General features: G+C 36.8%; 1 protein-coding gene across 1 annotated transcript in view; it reads left to right on the forward strand.

Annotated features, from left to right (window-relative positions):
- DNAJC1 (DnaJ heat shock protein family (Hsp40) member C1) overlaps positions 1-27,684 on the forward strand; it is a 96,286-nt gene that overhangs the window by 19,297 nt on the left and 49,305 nt on the right. The window contains exons 2-6 of the mRNA XM_035317826.1: positions 17,511-17,612; positions 18,614-18,660; positions 25,049-25,214; positions 26,113-26,210; positions 27,249-27,342. Of these exons, the coding sequence (XP_035173717.1) occupies positions 17,511-17,612; positions 18,614-18,660; positions 25,049-25,214; positions 26,113-26,210; positions 27,249-27,342 (507 nt within the window). The remainder of the gene's footprint in view (positions 1-17,510; positions 17,613-18,613; positions 18,661-25,048; positions 25,215-26,112; positions 26,211-27,248; positions 27,343-27,684) is intronic.

Consider the following 27,684-nt stretch of genomic DNA (forward strand, 5'->3'; position numbering starts at 1 on the left):
ACAGAATACATACATGTGTGCAAAATAAACTTTGTTCTTCTAGGTGATTGTCAAGAAATTTAGCAAACGTAACTCAAGAAGTAGTCTGTTTTTCTTTTTCCCCCCCGGAGGCAAGAATTCTACCTAGAAGTAAACTTCTCTTGGCTGATGGGCAATTTATTCATTCGGGTATTTATTTTATGACTACATACAATTGCTGTATCTTACGTTCAAGAAATCTCTTTCCTTTACAAAAAGGAAAAAAAGACCGTGGGCGTACTGCAACTCGCACTTCCTGAAGGCTAACTAGTTTGTACTAAAGAGTTTCTGTATTAATCAGTGCCGTAGTAGCAATTCGCCAGAAGCAATGTGTTATTTTTATTTCTCTGTATCTGATTGAGAGTTGTTGGTAGTGGTAAAGGTCTCAGCTCCTAGGTTTCGTCTCTGTTAAAGTCAACGAATTCATATTGATCTTCAAAAAATCCTTTGGCTTTTTTCTTTCATTGTACTAAATCATGGGGTCGTTTTTGCTCTGCAGTTGTCTTACCTCTTGGTATTAATTTATCATTAAAACTTTGAGGTTGTTTGGCATTTAAAAACAAAACAAAATGTTGGCATTTTTATTTTTCTTTGCTGAGCAAAGCTCAAACTGTTACTTCCTGCTTTGGTTGAAAGAACAAGTGAGTTCATGGAAAAAAACATAAAATCACAAAAACTAGCAACCAATGTATAGACTAAATTTCCTTGAACGTTACTGGATTCACAAAGAATGAATCCCACATCTGTAGACAACACTTAACTTTTGTTGTTTGCAAGTAAAAATGCCCTGCCAGAACTGACGACTCAGTATTATTGTGGAGTTCATTTTTCAAGCCTTAGTTTACTTTTTCAGTGATGGAAAAGATACACTAATTAATGCTAATCATGAATTAGTGAAAATAATCAGTAATTCCCCTTCTATGATGAGATCATCTAAACAGTTTTATTTTACTTTATGAAAAAGTGATCTTATAAAACTGTAATAGCATCTCTTGTCGTAATGTTTAGGGAGAGCAGAATAAATAAACACAAAGAACTTAAAATTGCTCATAGAATTAACTCTTAAGGTTTTTGTTTTGTTTTACCATAAGAGAATTTTAATTTCATTGTATGGCAACACATCAATGCAGTGAGCAGGCACTTTTTGTTTGTGTGCCTTTATTTGATGTTTGCCTAAATTTTAGACCCAATTAAAAAATTCGGTAGACTTCTTTCAGTAGAGAACACACACACAAAAAATCCTTTTCTTTTTTTTTTGGAAATAAGTTTTTTTTCTGCCTGGTTTTCCTTGTACCTCCATCATAAAGATTAACTGAACAAATAGCCTTGAGTAGTTGTCTTCTATAAAATATTTTCATTGTCACTCTTTTGGTACAAATGCTGACACAGAAATGTGGAAACTAATTATAGCTGTAATGTATCCTGATGGACCACATCCCAATTTCCTTTTGTCGTTTCCTCATTTCTGAGAGTTGCTTTTCTCCCCCAGTTTCCCATTTAGTATTTTCAAGATTACTAGTTGAAAAGAGATGAGTGGTAGTGTAGTTGTTTCAGAAAATTTGCTAGTATAATGTCTTTCAGGTGAAGAACATTACAGAATGTATGTATATAGATTATAATCTGTGTGTGTCTGTGGAGTCTTTCTGAAATGATTATGGAAATTGTTCTCATTTGAGTTTTTCAAAGAGTACTTGCTGTGTTAAGAATCCTTTATAAGCAGGACTCTTTCTTCCAGCTTAAGCTCAATACAAAAAGAAAAGTTATTGGGTAAAACAAACTGTTCTCCATATGTAAAATTGTCTTGCTAATAATGGTGCCCTTAATTTTTCAGTTCATGGATATTTAAGTCTGAGTCAAGATCTGTAAATATTAGTGGATGAAAGCTTAGTGCCTGAGAGTTTATTTGGGAGTGCAACTCTGCAAGTGTTTAGGCAGCTGTCAGATGGGACTCACGTATGAGTCCTAACATTCCTAGAAACTTGCAGAATTTAATTTTTAAAATAATCCTGTTGAGATTGTATGAAAATTTTGATTGATCCATGTGGGAATAATGTAGTTCTTTATGTTATTATTATATAGTGCAGGAAAACTCTATCCAACACAAACCACATGAAATATTGTTTCAAAAGCACAAGTACAAATACATTCTTAATTCATTTTTTCCCATCTTTTTTTAAAGAAAAGATGTAGGTTACTCATCTTTATTCAGCTTCTCAGAGTTCATCTTCCAGAGTGCATAAGGTTTTTTAATTCTTACACAAATGATTTACAGTAAATGCGGTGGTGAAATGAGGCAGAGGTACAAAAGTATTGCAAGTATGTCTTGTATTGCTGAATGCTGACAATACCATTCACATAAGCACAACACTTCAGGATTATTTATAACCTCTGGAAATGTGCCTCAATTTATATTTTGACAAGATTCCCAGTAATTTTGATAAAAAATAGTTTCAGTCACTTGCAGTCTGAAAGTAGACATCTTCATTTGTGCTTCTGGAGTACTCTCACATGTAGAGAAATAATGCTGAATTACTAATGAAGAACTCTACTGCACCTTAACAAAATTAGTAATTAAAAAGCTTAGCCTGTTTCTCATGCGGCTGCCGTTATTTTTAGTATCTCATTACTTCCATTATACTTGAGAGATTTTACAAGGTGCTGGGGCTCGTCCTTCTTTGTCTCAGACGATAAAAATACATATGCCTGGCAGAAAACGCTTGGGAAATACTTCAGGGTCTGGTGAGACAAAAGGTGCACGTCCCCGTAGGAGAACCGCCGGTCGCCAGGACGCTGTGTGTTTCCCAATTGTCCGTGCACACCCGGGCTCATCTGATTTTAATACGGGCGCTGCCTCTCCCTCCCCTCCCTCCGCGCTGGGCTCCGTTTGCTGCTTTCTCCCCACCGCCCTGAATTGGGTGTGCTGGTTTTCAGCTGTGTGCAGACAGCCTGCTGCTGCCCGCCTCGGAAATGCTGCACCTTCAGTGTTTTAAGGAGTAATCCGTCACGTGTTAGATTTGCCTTAAGGTCTGTAATTTGAAATAGCTGATAACTAGCCAGATTGGGCTTCAGTTTAGTAGAACCTTTTCGAATCAAAATGATCCTTCAGAGAGCCTGCCTGCGTTTATTGGTAGGGGAAAAATCACCGTTGCATCTCAGTTAGTATTATAAAGCAGCTCTGCATTGCTTATGCCATTTATTTTTTGAATCCACTCGTACTCACGTACCAGAATACCGCATCTAAAGGCTGCTAACAAATTTCTGGGGATGCGTGCTGTAAAATTAGGGAATGTCAGTTTTTAGAATGTCTCAAATCTTAATTTGGTTTCTTTGTGCTTGTTCATTGTGATGATTTTTAATTCACTACATTATATTCTACAGGGTCTTTACTTATTCAGGCTCAGGGAGAGATCTGGCCCCAGTGCAGCTTCAGGCTTATGTATTGAAAGAGACTGTTGTCTGTAAAAACTGTTTAACCTGTAGATGTTGAGGGGATGTAGAGGGTGGGGGAGAAGATTGCAGGGGGAAAAAAAGTGGTTTCATGGGTAAGCTAGTCAGACGAAAAGTGCCCTTGAGGATTGGATTCTGTTCCTCTCTCTGCCACAGAATTCCTATGTGGTGCTAGGCAAGTCGTTTAAATGAAACTTTTCCCAAGTGGTGACTAATTGATTTGAGTGCTCTGCAATTCTGGTTGCATAATTTGAGGTACTAGGGGCTTATATGCAGAAATACTGAGGGCTTGCAGCTGCAGCTGAAGTCGATTAAAGTCTGTGCCCTGGCTGTATGGAATGTTGTTTGATACTGAGCGCTGAGAAAAATCCTATCGGAGATAAAATTAGCACCTGAGATGACTGAAGATTTTACCTTAGTCTGTGCCTCATTTTGCAAGGCATTAAACAAAAAAAGGAAAGTACTGCACGCTTATCTTAATGATGTTACAGAGGTGAATAATGTTATTGATGAACTCTGATGCCATTGTGATGGGCTTCAAAACAAATAACCACGTCTTCGAAGCGTGTTTGAATAGCATGCAGCTACGAGTGGATGAGGCCACACATGAACAAATGTGTGGAGAGAAATGCTGAATAGCTGCTGGCTGGGTAAGCAGTCGTCTTCTGTGCGATGCATAAAGGCAGGGCGGCGGAGCAGTGGGGAAAGGCTGGAGTTCCTTTCCATGGAAACACCAAGATCTCCCCAAATCTCCTTTACCTGTTCAGAATACTCATTGTTATCTGTATCATTGTCATGTTTCTGTTACCCGTGGATTTTTAAACTGTAACTTTATAATTTGGATTTAAATAAATCTATCTTTTAACAACCTCACTATTTTCAACAGTAATTTCTCTTGCTACTTACTTAAAAAAAACAAACCAAACCAACACCCCAAAAATAAGGTACCAACTTTTCTCCGGATAACAAAAGAGAACAAAAATAGAACTTGACCAAAACTTTTTATCCTTTCGGTCTGTTTGCCAACAGCGTGCTCTTTGTTGACATTGCCACGGGGTATTCGGCTCCCACTGCTGGCATCTGCCTGCCTGACTGCTCAGGGTTTGTGTGGGACTAATTGGGAGAGGGAAACTCGATAAGGAAACACTCGTTCTAGTCCCGTTTCTTCCTGCTTACTCAGTTTCTTCGCCCTGCAGCAAGTATTTCCTTTATTTTGTCCAGTGATACTTGCTGTGACTTTTTCAGAAATAATTTTGCAGTCTTCTGCCACCACTATTTGGTTTTTGTTTTGTTGGTTCTGAAAAAGAGCCTTCCCCCGCCCCTAACAAGTTACGAGAGGAAGAAATTGCATCTGGCTGATGCAATTTCTTGGATTTGATTCCACGGCTGAGGTTATGAGACAGAGGGAAACGCGGCTTTGGCCTGTTGTTGGTGCGTGTGGGGTTGTCACTAACAGAGTGCTTTTTCCTTGTAGTAGCTTGCAGGCTTGCAGCTTTATTCCTTTCTTCTCTACCTGTGGCAAAAGTTACTTACTAAATATTCTTGCCTGTCTGTTGATCTTCCTTCAAGTCTTGACTTTCTGTTTATAACTTGGGAATCTGGGGGAGAACCCATGTTAAAATATTGTATGGTAATTTATCTTTGCTTCACTTAACTCCTGTGGTCACAAAACTTTTCCTATGGCTTTTAGTTTTGAAATAGTCTACATTTGTCAGTGCTTCTACTAGAAACCATGGTATCAGAGTTTTATCTTCTGACTTGCACTGTTATCTTTAATGCTGATAATCCCGTAATCCTATGTTGAGAGGCAAGTAAATGAATTAGTAATAGTCCCTATCTTCTGCGGTCAGTTGGCTGAAACAGAGTTCTCGTAGCATAGTTAATGGCACGTAACCTGTGCCAAGTTTTTATTGCTGTTCACTCAACTGCTAATTCTTCTTTTCCATAGGCGTAGAAAAATTCATGCTCTTCCCCTTTATTTTGATCTTTCCTCCTTTTGCAGTTTGTCTTGCTACCAGCTCTGCTCAGCCAACTTTCTGCTTCCTGCAGTCGGCTGCTGCCGTCTGTCCTGCGCCGTGCTGTTGCCTCCAGATTGAGGAGCTCTCCTTCCAGTGCCAGGAGAAAATTCCTCTTATCTGCTTGTTACTTGGGCTCATGATGGTGAGGAAATGGAAACGGGGAGGGAGCAAACAGATGCATTCCTTATGACAAGAATGGGGCTCTATGGGTGAATGAGAGACGAGAGGAGGCAAATACGGTCCGTCCAAATGCTGCCTTTTACTATCAGTGACTGAAAAATGACCGTACATTTGCTCCATTACTTTGACTTCAGAGGGTGAGAACTATTATTTTGTCTCTCTCAGCCCTGTGACAGTGCTGACAGGCTACTTAGCTTTCCAGCAAAAAAGGCTCGTTTGCGTTGAATTATTTTAAAGTCTGGGCGAGGAGAGGAGCAGGCACATGTGTGCTCATGCACGTGTTTGATACCCGCTGCCTTTTGTAGCGATGAGGTTGCTGGGTATTGCACTCACCAAGCTGAAAAATGCTCAGAGAGGGAAAATGTTCACTTCACTCTCACCATCTCAGCTTTGGCTCTTCATGCACGCCTGTCCTCTGCTTCTGCTGGACTTGTCTGCAGTTTTGGAGCATGGCAGAGGCTCAGAGCGACTGCCTCTACCAGCTCTTCCTGGCTGCTCCCAGGTGGGATTCCCCCCACGAGGGGCTCTTCTGTGTGAGTGGTGACTGGAGGTCTTGCCCTGGTCTTCTGCCTCTTGCAGACCAGGAGGGAGGAGGCAGTTTATGGATCTGAATTACTTCGCTCCTTTCCTGGCGCAAACGGGGTGCCTCCAAGGTAGTACTGGAAAAGAACAGTAACTCCTTGCAGGGAATGGTTTTATGAAAAGCAGGAAAGTGATCTTTCTGCCTCTCACTTGGGCATGTGCAACTTTCTGCCTCTCACTTGGGTTCAGTGCAAGCACTTGAGTTTAAAAAACATAGAGGGCAATTCAGGGAACAGTGTGCCACTGTGTGTAACAGCGTCTGCCTACAGCTGCCATACATTTTGAGAGGTAAGTATCTTTCTTAAGGAGTACTTGTCTCATTCTCACTAGAAATAATGTCAGATAGGCATTTTTAGCAACCATAATACCAATTTCCATACAAAGTCACTAGTGAATGGGAAGGGCTGTCTTCAATTCAGTTCCATCACAAGTCATAGCATACATACGGCATACATAAGGGCAAGATTTTTTTTATTTTTCATTTTTTTAAAGTTTAGTTTTACTTTAGCTTTCAATAATGTATAAATAATGTATAAATTCATTGTGTGTGTTAGAGTTTTAATTGATGGTTCCTAATGATAAACTTGATTTCTTTCCTCAGGTTCCTTTGAACATCCATTGGCTAGTTTATGGCTCGTAAAGACCTGCCAGGTTTTGTGAATGGTCATTTGGGATGTCCTCTGCTTTCTGCCGTGTCCCTTTATCAGATGTGCCTTGCTGTATGCCATCAAACTGTGAGTGGAAGCCAGGCAATGCTCAGGCTTTCAGCTCACTGTTAGGAGGGTGGCAACGTTTAGCAAAGCGGTGGGCCGTAGTAATAGGAAATCTGTTAAGCTTATTGGAGTTTAACTGAGATGGTTTTTATTAGGGTTTAGGCTGGGTTGTGTCTTACAGAAATTTTGCTGACACTGGCATCTGTACTACAGAGAGTGATGGAGGGCATTCCTCTATTCTTTCAAGGAGGCTATGTACTAACTCAGCAGTGAATTACTATATGGGTAGTGGCATGTTACAACCTCCCTGAGGTCTTCTGAGTCCCGAGGTAGTAATAGCTCATTAAAATGGTAGTTAATGAGTATAAAGGGATCATTATGCGACTCCTTTACATGGTGGGTAGGGCTAAATCCTAACTAGTTCAGTAGAAAGCGGTCTAAATAAAGATGGAAGGAATTTGATAAATGCTGCTGGTAGTTCTTTATAAACCTAGCTATTTAAAGCAATGCATTTGGAAAAAAATTCAAATAAATAAACTTTGAATAAATTAATACCTGTTTCTGAATGTACTTTAGAGCTTTCAGAGGAATCCAAGTTACTTTAACATAGTCTGTGATGAAAAATCTTTAGTTAAAAATATACAGCATTTTGCCAATCTTGATTAGTTGATTGTGGGGAAAAATAGGGAAAAAAAAAACTCATTTATGTAAGATCTCAAGATCTGTAGGCATTTTCTGTTCAGTAGAGCAAAAATAAATGGTGAAACTTTTTTTTTTTTTTTTTTTTTTTCCTGAGGGAGAAGGAGAGAAACATGATATGATGTTGTTCATGGAAAACATAACTACCTGACACGTGAGACCTTTGTGGCCTGGTCACTTTTCTGTGTGTTCCATTTAGCTAATGTTATTTTCTGGAGAAAGTTTTTAAGGATTTACCTAGGTTTTGTATCAGATAGATGAAAACCTTCTTGAATTCATTCAGCTCTTCCTGTCTTCTTCCAGGCTCCGTAAGGACAAACAACCCAGTAAAAGACTGCAGTCTGAGGTGCTTCTAGAGCTCAAAAGTCAGGTTCAGTGGACAGGACTATTTTTAGGCATCGCTGAGCTAAGAAAAATAACATTGCTGCTGAAAAATGACCGCTTCAGAAGTATTACAGTACGGTACAGAAACTAGGTAAATACTGGGGAAAGGAGCGTGGAAACAAATATTACATTAAGAAATGCAGAATTTTGAGAGAGGTGCTCCTTCTTTCTGTCATAAATGAAGATATTATGACTGCTGGGCTTGGATATGGTTTAATACAGTGTCTCTACCATATCCCTGTATAGGTGTTTTTGTTGCAGGAATTAAATGTTTATTTATAATAAACAAAATATTACAAAATAAACCAAATATTAACGAAATTTGTTTTCATTTGTTTTAAAGTTTTTATGATCATTGTTGGAATTCCTGCATGCTTTTTTTCTCATCCGGTTTTCTTCTTTTCATCTACATTCCCAAGAAAACCTTGCTGATCCTGTGTGTTTATGGTATCTTTCTAGACTTGAAGATGATAAATCTGACAGAGAGTCTTCTAAACTCAAATTATATGGATACTTTATTAGTAAACATCTACTACAGGATGATTTTCTTAATGGTTCAAAGTAACTGGTCTGTAGCAGGAAAAACAAGCCCAATGCCTAGCAGTCCAAGTCATGGAGCCCTCTGGGCTTCAGATTCCTAGGAAAGAAGGGCTTCCTGCCTCTTCCTGGTATTTGCTGCTCCTTCTGAGGATGGCTTAGATTCTGTGAAAATCTCATGGTTTGGCAGAGAACTGCCATCTTCATGGTGACAGGAATACTGTCCTCCAGCCAGGAACTTCTAAACTACCTAAACAGTTTCAGTAAATCCCACTGGAATATTGTCAGTGTAGCTATTAAATATGCATCTTCAAAGGGGTATTTGGATCCTAAAGCACAGGTCTGTTAGTGATCCACTATACCCTACTGTGGCAGAACCAATTAAGGCTGAGTCCTGCCTGATAAACCTGTGCGAGATCTGCTGGTAACGGAGGCTTCATCAGCCCGTTCGGTGGTAGCTAGTGGTGCTTCTGGAAGTTTTCATCCTTTCTAACTTGAATCTGCTTGTGCAGTTGTTTAAAGGTTACTGGTTAACCTTGGTATGGACAGGACAATTACTCCGTTTCTCTTTGCAGCTACCTTCTGTCTATTTGAAGATGATGTGTTACAAGTCAGCCGCCCTTCCTTTAGGCTAAAGTCACTCCTGTTCTTTCGGTTTCCCTGAACAAGTCACTTTTTGTTTCTCCGACACCTCTTATTATTCAAATCTGTTGCTTCCCTCTGCATTTCTTCCAGATAGGCTCAGAGCTGTCTTCAGAAGCGCTGTTGGAGCGGAGGCAGCGATCTGCTGAGCTCTTCCAGCTGCGGCGTGGCGTGGCATGGCTGCTCGTAGCCGTGCCGCGGGTGTCACAGCAGGCTGCGCCGCGCAGAGAGGCAGCAGCGTGACACTGACTCACGCTCAGCTTGTGATTCACCCCTCCTTTCTGCCTAACTGCCTTTTTCCATCCCGTCTTCACGCAGTTGATGATTTCTGTCCAGATGCGGACCGTTAGCCTTTCCCTTACAAAATACTACGTCTTTAGAGCAATTGTACAGTTTGTTGAGATCTTTTAAAATCTGAATTCTGTTCAACAGCATCTTTGTGGGCTTTCCGAGGTTAGTGGTAGCGACCAGTTTAATAGTGATTCTGTAACTCGACAGTTGAAATACTGAGTACCAGTGGACCTGAGACAGAGCTCATAAAATCCTATTTGATACATCTTTTTGTTTTTGATAGATAGATCCTTTACCTACTTAGGGTATGGGGTTTTGTTTTTTTTCATTCCTATTGGTTTTGCAGCTGCAGTAGAAGTTTCACGTTACCCATGTTGTTGTTTTTTAATTTGTTTAAAGAGTGTCGTGCATTAAAAGCGTTACTTAAGAGATGAAAATGTTCACTGTGTATTCATTCCAAGCTTAGGTAACAGCTTTTATTTATTTTTTATTTTTTATTTAAATATTCTTAAAATGCTTGTGAAGTCAAGCAACAATTAAAAATATAAATTAAAGCACTGTATAAACATGAAGAACGGCTGGGGAAGTACAGTTGTTTACATGAGTTGTTTTATTAGCATCCGTGTGTGAAAATACATATTTGATGGATATGTGTAGAGGGGCATATAAATTAGTGTCCTTCACAGCTGATGGGGCTAAGGAACTTGCAACTAAATAGTTAACGTTTATTTTGAAAGTAGATGTCTGTGGGGATTATTCACCATGTAAATGCTGTGCTGATGCATAAGCTAGTGGGCAGATTTTAACAGCTGTGTTAGAGATAGTTGTTCTCTCTTGGCTTCTTGTATGGCTTTCTAATCTTTTCAGCCATACATCCTATATCCTGTTTTCTCATATGTCATTTTTCTCCTCATTTTTTGGACATCAGAACTGAGGATTATAAACACCTCCCAGAAATATAAAAAGTTTTACATACTTTTAGAGCTTATGAGTCAATTAAAGATGGAGTCACAAAAGTCACAGCAACAGTTAAGGTGTCATGAGAGTCAGTACTTAGAAAGTAGCCAAAGCTTTTTTGTGTGTATGTTATTTTTTATTTATTTTGGTCTTTGATTTTCTTTAACACCATTAAGTCTGTGGTCATCAGTAATCTCCCTCCAAAATTTATGCTTAAATTGAGGTCTGTGAAGCTGTTACTTGGAAGGACAGGCTAGGTATGTGGGAGAGTGGGTCCGTAATGTCAGTTCTGGTGGCAGGATGTAAAGGGAACAGGATAAGCAAGAGGAGGAGGGAGGAGGAGATAAGAGCCTTGGATTGGTGTAGCCTTGCTGATTCTGATTTCCTTTAATTCCTTACATTCTTAGAAACATACTAAAGCTGAAATGTAGCAAGAAAACTATATTACCAATGAAGTGGCAGCATATTTGGGGCATTACATAGAAGGAAGTGTTGGAACTTATCAGATCCAACACCCAAAAATCTTTGCTGCCTTGTACTGGTGCTCCACAGCTGTCGAGTGCAGCATCAGCTGTCCATGGTTAAAGCACTGTTCCCTCCCTTGAGAACCAGGGGCGATAGTGATTTTTGTTCCTGGGATTACATTGCAGGATCAGGAGTCTTCTAGGTGCTACATTTATCTGAGAGCTGTAGCCTGGAAATCTGTGAAGCAACGGGCAGATTTTCAGGAGAACCCCCAAGAAACAACTTTCATTAGTCTATAAGGGAATGCACGCACACACACACATCTTGTAAATACATATACACAACTATCTATAGTAAAAATGTAAATAACATTATATAAAAATATAAACAATAAATACAGTGCATAAAATAATAAATATATAACAGCATTCCTGGAAAATGTGTGAAATAAATAAAGGATACCTACTTATTCCTTCATTTTGAACTACTAGAATGAAAAACTAAATGAAAATAAACCATAACAGCAGGCAGGATTTTAGATTAGTCTGTAGTGGCTTGAAGTATGCCCTTAGTTATTGTATGTTAGCTTTTCTTCATTTTGAATTTGAAGGAGTAATTTTAAAAACATTGTGACAGAATTAGTGAGTGTTCTTTGCATCTCAGATACGAAACTCGTGTTAAATCATAACTTGCGGTTATACATGATGATGTTCTCTTGGGCAATCTATTTTTTCATATGAAAATAATCAATTGCTGAAAATCTAAGTAAAAAAAAAAAAGTAAAAGGCTAAAATAGTTTCAGCAGAAAAACAAAATACGTACAAATACTGTTGTTCAAATCGGCCAAGAAAACTGAAGCTCATGTAATTGTGCACATGTGCCGAAGAGAACACACTTTTTTAGGTCTCTCAAGCATGAGGCAGCAGAATTTTCATTCATTTGGCACGCTAGGCTGGAAGCAGAGTCTTCTTTCATTTGACACACTCCCCTGTAAACAAACATGCCAGCTAAGGGATTGTGCCAGTTACCAGAAGCCTACAGGAATACATTGTGCTGGTTTGTATTCATTTTCATTTCATGAATTGCTTTAAAACTTAGCGGCATCAAAAAGCATTAAAACACCTTTTTAGCATTATTTTTGGTCCCTGCATATTTCCCTGCTGTGCTGTTATTCTGTGTAAATCAAGGGAATGTGGAGAGGCGCATGGCTCCGTCTGTGGCAGAGCAGCGCTCGGCTCCGTCCTGGGCGCGCTGGGACCTGTCATCTGCAGAGAAGCACCAAATGGGGTTTAAGCTCGTGCTCCGTCCTTGAAAAAGAGGAGTTTCTTAGAAAGAAGCTCTGTAAAAATAAAGGGGGAGTTGAACAAAGGTTATGCAGCGAGAAAGCCAAAACTCAGCTCGCATCTGTTAGCTATAAAGGTTCATAGATACCGTGGGGTCTTCTGGGAGACACTCACTTTTCTTTCCTAGAGGGATAGCCTTCAGGATTGCCAGCATGTCCTTCCCACCTCTGGAATTTGCTACAGGACTCTGTTTCCATCATCGATGCATTTCCAAGTATTGACTTGGCAAACGCAGGTGTACTTCTTGGACCTAATGTGTTCATCAGAGCTGAAATTGGGACCGGGTTGTGGTGAATTCATGTAGGGGAGCACACAGGGGAGTGGTATTTCAGTCCTGTTTGATATGAGTGAGCCTTCGTTTGTTTCCTAGTCGTGTGCTGGTGGCAGAGGAGTATGTGGCTCTGCCTGCTGTCTCTTGCCGTTGCTTTTCCTCCTGGGGTTACTGAACAATTTGTCAGTGCAGAAATACCACGTGGGCATGATTTTTTTCTTCCAGGGAAATTACTTGAAGATGTTAGGGGAAACAGTGGTGTTAGTGCACAAAATACATGTATTGTGAAATGTAAGGCTGTTAGTACTGATGATAGGAATTTGGGCTGTGTGTTTGATTTACTGAGGGGCTCATTTCACTTTATCAAAAAAAAATAAAAAAAGGATACAAGGTTTAGAGTGAATGCAAGCCATTGAATTGTACAGCTTTGGTAGGAATTTGGTGAGGAAAGGTTCTGGAAGCAAGTGTGGTTGCTCTTCTATCCCCACGTGCTCAAACACAACATGCAAAAAGGTTTTTACATTTCATGGCTCGTGAAGGCCTACCTGTGCTGGGGTCATTTACAGGTCTGAGATTTCACACTATCACACAGCTAACTGGGGCTGTGTGCAGACATCACTTCTGGTTTCTGTACAGCTCCAGCGATACAGCCTGTGGCAAATTCTGCACAGCAGCATTGCAGTGATACAGACACACCGATGCCATTCTCTTTTAGCCCATTAACAAGTGATTGGACAAACTGTAAGTGAAAGGAAATGTGACTTGTGTCAGCGTACTCGGTCCTTTGGACCACATGCCCTCCCCTTGCTAATAAAGATAACGCCACATCTTTGAAGACATCGGCAGGCATATTTAAAACCCAAGATGAATTGAGCACATTTCCTGTGTTAGAAGCAGTTGCTAAATTGTAAGTAACTAAGTCTTGTTCTATAACTGCATTGCACTCAGGGGAACAATTTAGGTTTTGAATTGTATATGTTGGTAAGTGAAAACTACGTAGACATTGATTATTTTTTTCCTCTTGACCTAATCATTGTTTGCCTATGGCAATATCTGATATGTTATGTGTTCACCAAGAATTGTCTTGGGACCACAATGAGGCTTTTTTGAAGCTTCATTAGTAATCATAGTTACATTAGGCATAGCAGGCAATGGAGTAATAGAGTTGCACTGCTCTACACCAGTTTTTCTGTTTATTATAAAGCTGGAAGTGGACTCTGTAGGTGGGTCTCTGAATTTGTATAGGCAGATGAGAAAACCAGATTTAAATCTGTTAGCTCTTACATATTTTCAGCAAATCTCATTAAAAAAAAAAAAAAAAAAAAAAAAGCAAATTACCATTATTTTTTGTCAGTTATTGTTTGTGACAAAAAATCCGTTCTTTGTTTCTTCTTATGTGGTAGTAGTCTAATGATGTAACTTTTCTTTATAATACTGGGTAATGTGAAAATGATGCTGAGTAAAACAAAATTTAGTAATACGTTTTTCATCATCTGAATTGAATGAGCTGCAAAAAATAAATGGCATAAATAGAGAGAAGAATGTTTCTTCTTCTCACCAACTCTGGGAGTCTGATAGGTATCACCCTTCAGAAAAAAAAATAAATAGAATTAAAACAGAGTACCTAATGTATGTGTTTAACTTTTTTGTCATATGGTTGATTCCTTCAAATGGTAAGCTTGTGTGTATGTTAAAAAACTTGTTTGCGGTGTAAAGGCTTATGCTGAAAAATGTAAAATCCAAACTTCTGCCTGAAAATCTTCTGACTAAACACATGGAACTCTACTTGTTCAATAAAGTGTTAGTAATTAAAAAATTCCCTCAAGAATACTTGCATACATTTGCATACATAAGGGGCCAGGCTGTGGCCTAACAACATACAGGCTTGTTTGGTATTTCTGAGGACTAATTCTAGCATAAAACACCTTTTCCTCCGTTGACTTCTCTACTGTGTGTAGTCTTTCCAGCTACACAGCTGGCAGCTGAGCAGTTTCTGGTTTAGCTTAGAGAGTTCGTTTTGCATTATCTTTTAATGTAAATGCTTACGTTATGCTTTTTTATCTTTTCCCACAAAATATGCATGGTGGCTTTTTCCTACTGAAAAACAACGTAAGGCTCTCATGAAAGTGGAATTAGGCGCTGAGCACACAAGCGTCGCTGCCATTGCAGTGAGGGTGGTTCTCAACTTACAAGAGCAGTACCCAGAAACAGGTGTGTGAAGGGACATTCAACCTTGCAAGTACTGAGGGAAATACTGCTGTGAGAAGATAGTTTTCGAGGAATAGGGCTAGGCTTTTTATGTTTTTTGATGTAACTACATAGAGGAGGGGGGCAGTGTGACAGACTCATTTGGCTTCTTCATGGCACAACGTGCCAACCTGAAGTGCACTGGTGAAGAAGTCACCTAATGCATTATCTGCAGCTCCTTCTGCTATTAAATTATATGCCTATGCAGATCTTATTTTTCCCTCCTTAGGTGTAAATGAGATCAACATTTTTGAAAGGTAAACGATGCCATCCAGCTTCTCCTCTGAGCTCTGTCTTGAAAACAAACAAAGCAAGAGTGTGGTCCTGGCTTTTTCTCCCTAGTCTTAGGACTAGAATAACATCTCATTCTAGAAAGCACTGACTCTTCAACGTGTGTTTTGCTCCTCAGCCTTCATGGAAATCTTACCGAGGGTGGCCAACAGTCAGCTAGCTATAAATGAGTCTCTTGGAACAGCTGGCTTCAATATGGTAGATGTTTCTTTATTAGTCCAAAAAGAATTATTCTTGTAGCCTATTTCGGGCCATACGGTACTAGTAAGTTCTGTGGTGATGAGAGGTTTTTGTTAAAATTACTTCAGTTTGCACCCCTAAGGCCATTCAGGACAGCTCCTGAAGGATCTGGAACCTTTCCTGAAGATGCGTAACGTTACCCGTAGGTAGCATTAATTAACATGTTTGGAACTTGATTTTCAACACAGGCAATACTTTTCTGTGTTGTGCTGTGAAGAATCAATCAGTTAGCTGGCAGGCTTACTGTCATTTCGGAAATTTATGTGAATCAGTAGTGATGAAATCATTTATAGCAACATCATAGCAAATACTGAATCATTTCTTGTTATTATTGCCCCATTTTTGACCTTCTGGGGGTTTAATTACAATTAGCCGGTATGTTAATAAAGATCACTTAGATTATTTAGCTAAAACCATGGCCAGTAAACTAATTCTTGATTTTTATTTGCTGTGTGTGAATCTTAAGCTTAAATTGTCCAGATAAAACTGAAGACACCGTAACTTTTTTGCATGTTTGTTGCTTGAAATAGTTGGAAGATTTCTGCCAGACAGCTCCTAAAAATATGGCTTTATCAGGTTTGAAACTGTTCATTGGGAGTGTTACAAAAATTATGCCAAGCACATCTAAATGTGTAGAAGAGAAGGAATAAGCTATGGTCTATCCCAAGCACACAGCCTGTAGAGACCCATTTCTTGAGGAACTCATGACTCAATCCCTCATTTTTAGTTTGTTTACATTGTGTTTTCCCTTTTATTTCATGTAATTCTACTAAGCCTGCATCTCAAGAATGTCATGTTTTGTAGGGTTTAGAAGAGATACTTAGTCAAACTGTCTCTTCTTTCCCCTTAACTGTTAGAAATAAACCTATCAAACGATGTCAATTTGAAATACCTCCCTTGCAGTAAGAAAACTTAAAAATGAAAAAATATGCAGCCTTTTAGGATAAATGTTCTGTGTGAGAAATCAAAGCACCTTTGGACAAACAGTAGACTATGGAAATTTTGGTCTTGCATTAGGGGATAATCCCTACAGTGCCATTCACTTTTCCCCAGTTTCTCCTTTTCCCCTTCCCCTCTCCCAAATCTTTCTCTGTTGTTCCCTCCTGGCCCAAACTAGTACACAGCCTTATGTTATAAAACTGAAATTTTAAAAATGAAAATAATGATTTATAATAAAAATGCTTGACAGACTAATTACAGTATTACATTAATTATTATCTTATTTCAGCCCCGTTCCTCTCACAGCTAGTTCAGGTCTATTTTTTGGGTGTGTTTAAATCCCTATTGACACTATAATTTTGATAGAGAGACTATACTGGGAACAATACATATATAAAACTATGAAATCAAAGTTGTCAGAGGAATACTTTATTTCTAAAACGATGCCTTGGTCACGTTTGTTAAGGAATGCATGTACTTCTGTTTAAATTTAGAGCTTTGCAGATCTTTTGATGAGTGTAACCCCAATATATACTGCATTATACAACCACTGAAATCTTCCTTTTCTGGATATCTTCATAGGATGTACTGCATGGCAGACATTAATTCAAAAGTTTGTGCATTATGCAGCTAATTTGTATTGTTGCAAATCATTGTATCATGGACACATTTTTCATTTCTGAATTTTATTTTTTCTCCCAGTGTGTGCTATTTTTATCATCATCCAAATATAGGTTGATGTCAGTGCTACAAAACAGCTTCAAGACTGCAATTTGAAGCTACTTTGGAAAAATACAGTTCTTTAGATGTGGTGAAGCTGAAGTTGAATGGAAGTCCTACTAGTGGTGAATTTCATGTAAATAAGGGAAGTGTTCATAGCACGTCCTGAGTTTGGGAAATTGAGCATGATAATTTGCAGAAATGGTGACTTGAAGGTACGCAGCTGCAATAATTTTCAGTTTTTACTTGAAATTCCAAGTGGTGCAGAAGGTGCACTGGTTAATTTTTAAGCAAGAAAGTTTTGGCAGTTATTGTTGTAATGAATGTCTGGTAATGAAGGAAATTAAGATGAAAGATGAATTGGGCTCAGTGATTGTTCAGTTGTTTGGGTTAGTCTGGTTGCATGGTTTGGTGGTTAGATTTCTCAAATGTTACGCCTTTGTTATGCACTTGCATGACTGTCATCACATCCTAACAGAGGTCTGGGAATTTGTTTCTGACAGTTCATTTTGTTTACATTTTTCAGGATGCTTCATCTGCAGATATTCGGAAAGCTTATCGAAAGCTTTCGCTAATTTTGCACCCAGACAAGAATAAAGATGAAAACGCAGAAACACAGTTTAGGCAAGTAAGTGCAACATGTGGTAATAAAGGTTTTATGGAAAATAGGATCAGAAGTTTTTCATAGTAATTTTAGTAAGTACAAGGATATGTCTTTGAAATTATTACATTGAACATTGAATTACATTTTTTCTATGGTAGCAGGATTTAAAAAAATACACAGATTTTGAATTATCTTGTTCAATAAGTCATCTTTAATATTTACCTGAATATTAAAAATAATTCAAACATAATACTTGGACATATACTTCTAAGAGAAATATGTATGTTTTGTTCTTTATTTGAAGACTGTTTAAAAACATCCTTTTCAATAGCAGTGACTAAAATTTCTGATCAGTTCTCATTGCAAATCATATGTGGGCATCATTTAATGAAAATTAAATGGCAGGGGAGTTGGAATTAGGTGATCTTTAAGGTCCCTTCCAACCCAAACAATTCAACCATTCTATGACTATATGAAAATAATTCCTTCTATAACTCATTCTATGATTCTAAGATTATATTTTTGTTTTTGAATGTTTTCTTCTTTCAAATCTTTACAGAGTGAAACCATGATACTGTTGTCATTAGTTCTGCCTTTAAAAATATACTCAAGATGACTAAAGGCCAACTACTTAATTTCAATAAAATCTTTTGGATGAAACAAATGATACATTGTTTTTTTGTTATTGTTGTTGTAGTATTGTGTTTTGTCCGGAGATGGAAGGAGGAAAAAGTCCTTTGCCAGAAGTTGCTTTTGTCAGAGGTTGCTTGTTTGTGTATCTGATAACACCTTGTATATGATTATGTCACTGTGGTTTTTTTTGTTTGTTTTGTTTAGTTTGTTTGTTTGTTTGCATGATGAGTTTAATTCTTAGTGTTGTAGGGAGAAAAGTGAAAACCATCAAAGAACATTTTCTGGCAAATGTAAAATACAATACTACTGTTTACATGTTATGAACTCAGTTCTAAAGTCAAGCCATCTTTTTTTTCTTAAGTATTTTTTTTCTTTTTGTGTTTCTGTTTTAGTTGGTGGCTATCTATGAAATTTTAAAGGATGAAGAAAGGAGGCAGAGGTGAGTTAATCTTAAATAAAATATTAATTTATGCCAATGGTAAATTGAAGCCCTGTTTAATTAAATTGTAAGTATTTGGATCATTTTTATATAATTTAAGTTTGTAATTCTTCTGTAGCAATTGAATATTGTGTGGGCTTAAAGGGGAAGCTGATATGTATTTTGTGTGATACGCTGATTTTTCTTCCTTAAAGTTAACAATATGAAAGAACTTTTAAAGTTATTTGGTTTTTGGAGCAAATATATTTTTAAACACTTCGCAATTGTATTGCTTTTTATGAGTTGTGTTAATTATAATTGCTTGTTTTATTAAAGTTGTAGTTGAACATATAGTCCATTGATTCAACTGTCAGTTATATCTCACTGTATCAATAAAAATTTCTTTTCACAGTATTTAGGGATTATTTCCAGTGCATACCTCATGTAATATTGTTTTCTGCTTCTTGTTTCATTGCTTTTCTTTCAAATGTGTTGTCTATAATATTGTAAACTTTGATGTGGATACCATTATATGTTTTGATAATTGATAATTGTCCTTGCTGCTCTAGGAGCAGGTCCAGCAGTACATGAAGGGGATGTCTGAAAATCTATGGTTTTCTGGAAGACTTTTTTCTTTTTAAGAGGCTGTCCATTTAAACTAATGATTATCAGGACAACAGAGCTATTGAAAAAGTTTTGCTTTTAGCTTGGAGTTTTAGTAAATCGTCTTTCAGCTTACAAGTCTTTAAGCTGGGCTTTACAAGACATTTCTTGAAGGGGTTTTGTCTTTCTAGATATCTTGGCATGAGTCCAGGTTTTATAGTACAGACAATCTACGTTTTGATAATCCTCTCTTTAAGTGTCATGAAAATGTACTTCACAGAAGTACTTTCTGAAATTTGTAGGATTTTTTTTATATTTCACTCTCACCAGATAAGTTCCTTGTGAAGTCCTGATTAAGGAAAGCTTTAGAAATAATAATAATAATTTTAAAAATCACTACTTAAGTGGCTGCAGCCCACTTGAAAAGTTAGTTATCCCGCAATTTTTTCACCTCTTTGTTTATAACATTGTTTACATATACTTTGTGATACCACTTCTCTGGGACTTTTGGCATGAAACTGCTAGGAATTACCTTGCAGCTGTAATAGTGTTTTTTTCATGGAGCTGTGATGCAGTAGCTTGTGAGAATTATATTTTAAGCCTTGTATATATGACACTTCCTAATTTACCCAGCTTGTTTGAGAAAATATTGTTAATTAGTATAACACAGTAATTGCAAATGAGGAGTTAAAGCAGTGGTAGATTGCTCCAGCTTATATGGATTTCATTGTCACTAACTTCTTTTGTACGTAGGCAACAGCTGTTGTATTTTTCTTGCACCGTGTAGATATGTAGTTGATATTTCTTCTGTCACTGATTAAGTATAAATATAGCTGAATAAACAGTATTTTACCTTCAGAGAATTTTCTGGAAATAATACGCAGAATTTAGAATAACAGTGTATGGTCCCTTTACTCTATGGAAACCTTTATTCATCGGATTTATTACACCATCTAACGGTAAACACAGTTGAGCTTGTGAATGGAGTCTTTTCTCCTTTATCCTGTAAGGCGTTGTTGTCTCATGTCCTTAAAACAAGTCTTAAGTAAATGTGCTAGGAACTGCCCCCCTCTAATGTTTCTGTTGTAAGGTAACTCATGCGTTTCTTGGAACCATATGGCAAATGAAAGGGGAGAGTGGTTGCTTCTGGGGATTTTCCTACCCTGGATATTTATTGTGGGAGGTGTTGGACCTAGGGAAGAGGCTCGAAGTTTACCATCATCCCCATGCACAGGGGCAAAGCTATGCTGCACCCTTTGTCTATCTCGGGGCTTACTGATTTACTTTTATCCTAATTCCAGAGAGAGCTATTTGGGTCTGCTGTAACGAGGCTTTCTGCCAGTTTTTTTTTTTTTTTTTTTTTTTTTTTCCCTGGCAGTGCCATAGTTTTTGTTCTAAAGTAACTCAAAGTCCTGCTGGGGTGAGATGGAAATCGGTCCCAGTTCTTGCAAATTAGTTGGTGGCACATCCTGGCAGTTTAGCAGGGAATCCCTTTGGAAAAGGCCATGTAAATGGTTTGGGGCACGGGATTACATCACCTTGGGAAGAGGGGGCTTCAGACTATTATACAGGGAAGTCAGCTCTACCTGTTCATCTCAGGTGATGTAGTCTGGCATTGATTTTGGTGTTTGTACAGAGGGCAGAAACAGTTAAAGCAGGAATAAGGACCTACCCTGTGTAAGTGAGTGACAAACTCATTTTGAAACAATAAAACTCTGTCTAATTAAACCCTTCCTCCATGTCTTGGTGAATGTCAGAGGTGTTAATTGTTTGTGTGTATACAGAAAGTGTTCTGAAAGGCAGATCTGTTAGCTAGCTGAATGTAATCATTTTTCTAAAGCCTTTCTTTTTTCTTTTTTTTTTGTATTTATCAGTGAATTTTTACTTTATCTGATGACAGAAGCCTTTCTTAAAATATTATAGTTCTACTGAAAATTTTAATGCAAGGCTTTATAATTAAAATGTGGCTTGCTTATTTGAGAAAGGTATATAGTTGCTATATAGTTGCTATATAAGTAAGGATACTAAGTATACTAACTATACTAACTACTGTCTTCTGTAGTAATACTGCCATGGTAGTACTTTCCACTGACACATGTTAACTGCTGTGTAATCATAACATTGTAATATTCTAACATGAAACGTACAGGCAGCATTGTTCCATATATCATTAACATTAAACATGCATGCAGCTTTGTTTAATACTTCACGCTCTGTGTACATTGCAGAGTGTATGAAATTCTACAGAAAAGTTTCTTTAGGAGGGTATGTAGAGATAATCTTGTGTATTTCAGGAAAAGAACCTAAGTCATTTAAGGGTAAATAAACTCAGTGATATATTTTATTACTTTTTTATTATTTTTAATTTATGAAAAAGTTTACACAGTTCTATTAATTGTAATTGGGCAAGAATCTTAGATGTTAATTTCATTGTTTGTTGCCATTTTAAGGAGCTTTTTCTTTACCTACAAGGCTTATCCTCTTTAACAATATGGACTTGATTACAGGAAGCATTTGTAAAGGAATCAAGATATACTTATTTAGAGTAAGAAAGGTGTTTATCTTAGCTCTCATTATAATTACATGTGTATATTCATAGGTATAAATTGTTCTGGCTGACGTTGAACTGGATGTCTTTGACAGCTCGAGGAGAAAAAGCCCCCAGAATAAAAAACACCAGTGGATTATTCCCATAGATCAGAATAGATCTCATTAATTCAAGTTTATAGTATATAAACTATATCAGATTTCTGAAATAATTTGAAATATGAAATGCAGTGGCTTGATTAAAGGGAGGAGTCAATTATAATTATATTTACATAGATGATACTGTAATTAGCTACCATAGTTAATGGATTTTTCTTGCAATATAATTGATTCTACAAAGAACTCTAAAAACTAGTTTATGAAACTGTATGGAAGAATGAAATTTTAATAGTCATGCAGTTGGTTATATGCTACACCAGACTACCAAGTCTTGTATAGAATCCCCAGTTTTTAAACAAAGATTCAGTTTAAGTTATACATATATATATATTTGTCCTTTTGTTTATATACTGGTGCTTTGGGGTTTTTTAGTTTGCTGACTTCTACATTTTAGAGGTACCTGGTAAGCATACTCCCATGCAAAATATTTGCTGCATTCTGTATACTTAGGTCTGAGAAAAAATACTGCAGATATATATTGCCTTTTCAGTTTGATTTTCCTTACGTAGGGTAGCAATTAATACAGGTCACCAAAAGAATGCTTTGTAATTCAGTTTTGAATGCAGTTCTACACATGACTATCCTTCATACTTAATTTAGATTTCTATAAATAAATTATTTAACAAGAAATCTACTTTTAATTAAACCACATCCTAAATTTGGAAAGTAAGATTTAAAAATTATGGGAAGCTTCTCAATTTCAGTAGGATCGTTTTCCAGTTGAAACGTAAAAATCATTGATATTTTTATTTTTCAAATACAGAGCTTAATTAGTATTGAAAGCAGTGATTTATCTTTTAACAGTATATATTCTAAAAAGTGGGTTATAATAGAAGCTATCTTCCCTTAAAATGGCCAGTCGTGTGAGCCATAATGCTCATTGATAGTAAAATCAATAGAGCATTGATTCTGAGACTTAATCCTTGGAGACTGTTGTTCTGAACAGCGGACATAGCCTAGTAAATACAGAGTGCTGTTTAAAGTGTTTAATGCAAGAGACTCTGCTGTCTTAATTTATTTTTTCTGAACAGATAATTTATAATAGAATGTGGTTGTCAAACATTTTTTCCCAGTGCTTTTTTGAGTATTCCTATATTGTTGCCATTAGCATATATGGACCCTATTCAATTTGTAGACAAATTTTCGGTGGCTCAATTAACATTTCGTATTGTATAAGAAGGCAAATGCTTATTAAATGTATAGTAGTATGAAAACAATATGTTCTTTTTGGATTTTACATATTTATTTCCCTGAAGCTTTCACCAGAACATCTTTTGTGAAGTCTTTTTATCAACCCAATTTTTAAAAGTGGTTTTGTTTCTAAGATAGTTCTCTTTTATTTTAACTATAAAATGTTGCAAATACATTATCATGTTTTTATAAACGCTAAAACCTCTATTTTATTCATAAACAAAAAGTTAAGAGAGTTTTAGTTTTGAAACAACATGCTAAATGTTTTTTCTGAACAGGGAGTTTGTGTTAAAGCATCAGTAGTTACCTCAGTCTGACTTACTGGGAAAGGAAAAATGTTATTACATCAAAATTCCTGTTAAAGGATATTAATCTGCATAATTGTCATGGAAGATAAAATTTTGCAATCCGGATTTTACTTGGGGTACCATTCAGAACACTGCAGAACCTTGAGGTGTTAATGCTTTTGCACAGACATAGCCTAGCAACACTTGGCAACTTGAACAAATGTTTAATCAGAAGTCAGGTTTAGATGTGCTGAATTAAAGGTTATTTCTTTAAATTTAAAGCCACTGCCTCTTTTTGCACTTAAAAAAAAAATGATTTTGCTTGTGGAAATTTTTTTTTAGTACATCTCCAAGGTATCAATTTAATAACTATCAAAGTAGCTAGTGCAGTTGTTGCATTTAAATTGATTTACATGTCAAGACTGGCAGTTTAGCAGCTGCGCTATTATTCCTGGATCGGTCAATTTACTTGAGAAAAACCTACTACTGAGTTCTACTGACCTGCATGACAATATAGGCCCTATTTCTATTCCTGTAATTAGGCCTGCGACTAACTCAGAATATTTTTAATTAAAATATTTTGGTCAATGTGTTGCACCAAATTAGGCCTTTCAGTGCAGATTTAATTCTGGAAATGGTGTGATTGGAATATGTAATGAGTTGGGTTCAATTTAAGATTAACAGGTTGTGCATCGTGAGCACACAGGTTTTGGAGTTTACTGTATAGATCTGTTTGAAACTTTGCTCTGAAAAGGTAACTAATAGAAAAAAATGTAAGTTTCTCATCTCTGTGTTTAATTTTTAAAAATTTGATTATGTTAACATTCTGTAATTAAAAGAGACTGCAGACATAGTAAGATACTTCAAGCATTTTCTGTGGAGAAAAACTGACAAATTGTCATAAAAATGGTTCCTATAGAGACAGTAGCATTAGTAAAATTAAGCAGTATTAGAATAGATTGATTCTGGAGACAGCTTTTCAAATAGAAAATCAAAATCGTCTGGCTGTGGTGAACTTTGTTTTCTAACAACATAATCAAGCCCTTAACGCAATTTCATATCTGACTCCAAAGGGATATTCGCTCTGCCAGCGTTCGTACCTCATGGCTGTAGTGCCACCGGAGAACAAAACAAAAGCACAGATACTTCCCCCCTCCCCCCAGCACTCGTGCTTTTAATTTGGAAAAGGGAAAAGGAGTTACAGTGCTGGAGACGTTTGTTCCTTGCTGCCTTGCATTTAATACTTCGTGGTTTGTCGTTTGCTTCTTTCACGAAGGCCCGGCCGCAGCTCAATAGGCAGGTAGAGCACATCCACCTTGCTCGTCAGTTGTTTCAGCCAGGGGTGTTGCAGGAGCACTTGGGTTACTGGTGGTTTTTTTTGAACAAAGCCTGGACAGATTTCCACAGCATTTAGTTCTGGATTTTGTTTGTTTCCCGGTCCCAGCCTAGCAGTTGACAAAACAAGACGCTGCTGTGTAAAAAAAATAAATTGCTAAATGATCTTTTGTGTGCCTTCTATTCAAGCAGTCTGTGGACCGTCATTTGTTTTGTTTTATAATTGGATGGTTTGGCTTATTTTATTTTTAGCTCTCCATGAAAGCCTGTTATATTTGCTACTGTAGGTATGATGATATTCTGATCAATGGACTACCAGATTGGCGACAGCCTGTATTCTACTACAGGCGGGTGAGAAAAATGAGCAATGCTGAGCTGGCATTACTCTTGTTCATTATACTCACAGTGGGTCATTATGCTGTGGTTTGGTCAATCTACCTGGAAAAACAGCTGGTAAGTATTGGTAATAAATCAAACTTGCTTCAGTTATTGGTTCCCTGCAAAAGTTAGCATATTATAGGGATCTCTACCACTTTTCCTGATTCAGATTTGGATTTTTCATTGTTTAGAATGATAACATGGTGATAAATGGTGATAAATATAGAATGAGATACTCTACATCACAAATAGTAATCTAAAACCTGCTTATTTTATCAAGAATCAATAATAAATACAGAGAGATGCTTCTATGTTTTATAACTGGAAGAAGGAAGAGGAATAAAAACTCTTCTATCATCTATTGATGCAGAATCACATGCTGCTGTAGTCATGTTTATGGTTTCCCTAATGTTATTTAAAAATAATCAGTTTTTATTTATTTAGAAGTCATACTTGTTTTGCCTTTGTTCTTAGCTAAATGCTTTTTTTTGTTGTTGTTTTGGCTTTTTGTTATCTGCATTGGTAAGCAGTATAAAACATTTTTGTTGGATTTTTTTTTTCTCATGTAAAAGTCTATTGCCCTTACCAGACTAGGAAAAACAAACAAACAAACAAAAACTAAGCATAACTTGAAAAATATTCATACATTAGCATTTGTTTACTTTTTTATTTTCTACTGCATTATTGAAGTTGATGAATGAGAAAGGCAAGTTGAATGCTTTCTCCTCTTAGAAAACTTTGATTGCTATGGAGATACACATGAGTGACAGAACTGGACTTCATGTGTGTTTAAAGACTGGGTGCCATGGCAACAGTTATTGTTAAGATAGATCATTTTACTTAATCATGTAGGACCCCTAGCTACATTTGCATAAATGCTACTCTAATGTTTACCCTTCACAGAAGAGTCCCAGTAACATTTGTGGTTTACATGTTAATGATAACCTGTAACCGTAGTTCTTTCTACATCAAGGATGAACTGCTTACCAGAAAAAAGAGGGAGAAGAAGAAAAAAGCAGGAGGCAGGGGTACAGATGAAGCCAAACTTGCTGCTCTTGACAAAAATGAAAGGTGGGAAGAAACTCTTTTGTTTTCTGCATTTTAAAGCATTTCATGAGCTTCTGGTTTAGTTCTATAATTTTCTCCTCGCGTTTTTGAAATATCTTAAGAAAAATATCTGTAATGGTCATTGCTGATATAAAGTGCCAGTGTAGATGTGCTTTCAGTTTTAGATTTCATAAATAAATAAGTGGTATTTATTCAGCAGATGAACAATAAGTGAAATATTAAGGCTGAATTAAAGGTGTCTTGCTTGTAGAAGGCTGCTGTTTCTACAAGTTGTTTTTTTTATAAGATGTTACAACTGTTTCTGTCCTTGAAGATTTGCTTTTGATTAATAAATTTCACTTTATTTAAGCTATAATTTATTACCATACCATGTGAGAAGTTTTTATGTTTTCTTAATGCTTATCTGAATTAATGCTTTTGTCTGATTAACTTAAAAACAAGTGTGTTGGTAAAGGCTTCTAACGCTATTGTTTAGTTAAGAAACACATAGGGAAATGGTGACTTTCAGGACACTCCAAAAGATACCACCATTTCTTCTATTGATTCATAGAAAGAAATAAAGGGTTTAAATAGTTCACACAGCAGGGGCATGAACTGGATCAATGCAGGATGGAGATCAGAGACCATTCTGCCTGTCGTCTTTCCTGATGACATCAGTGAGTAATGCTTCAGTGAACTGCAAATGACATTAATTTTTATGTATTGTTTTGTTTATGCTACAGTCTTCATATCTGGTTGTCAGCACTTGTGAACACTTGATTGAGCCTTGAGCTTTTTTTCTTAACTGAAGTGATTATGTGCCTTATGAATTTATTTTCTTGAAGAAAAGCCCTTTTTAAGAGATTAAAATACTGAGATGATTAGAAGTTAGCTGTTGTGTTATATATTTTGAATTAAATATTCAAAACATATTTTGTATCATGTAGTGAAACATTTTTATATGAATTGACAAGTGTGAGACATTTTAAAGGATAATGGGAGAGATCTGACATTGAGATTGTGTGGCAATATTGAAAAATTTAAAATTTTGTTTGGCTGCAGAGTGCTGGACAAACCACAGTGGCATGATTTACTTCCGTGCAAACTGGGAATATGGTTCTGTCTCACTGTGAAAGCTTTACCTCAGCTATTCCAGGTAATACTAATATTTTTTAATTACATTATCTTTCTTGATGGTGTTATGAATGTGTATTGCACGTTTATATGAATTTTCTTGCTCAAGCACCTGTTATTTAATTTTTTTATATATATTTATATAAAATTACTCTTTGGGGACAATTTAGTATCATAAGTTCATCTAAATGTGAATATATTAAAAATGGTTATTAATGTTGACATACTAGGGAATTCAGCAGCGGTTCCTGCTGAGCAGAAGTACAGGAATGAATGATAGGAGAAGGTTAAAATATATACACGCCTATATTAGAAATAACAATGTCTTTTAAACAATCTGTTAACAAAAATGTTTTTATCTCAA

The sequence above is a fragment of the Oxyura jamaicensis genome, chromosome 2 (genome assembly GCF_011077185.1).
Source record: "Oxyura jamaicensis isolate SHBP4307 breed ruddy duck chromosome 2, BPBGC_Ojam_1.0, whole genome shotgun sequence".
Taxonomy (NCBI): Eukaryota; Metazoa; Chordata; class Aves; order Anseriformes; family Anatidae; genus Oxyura; species Oxyura jamaicensis.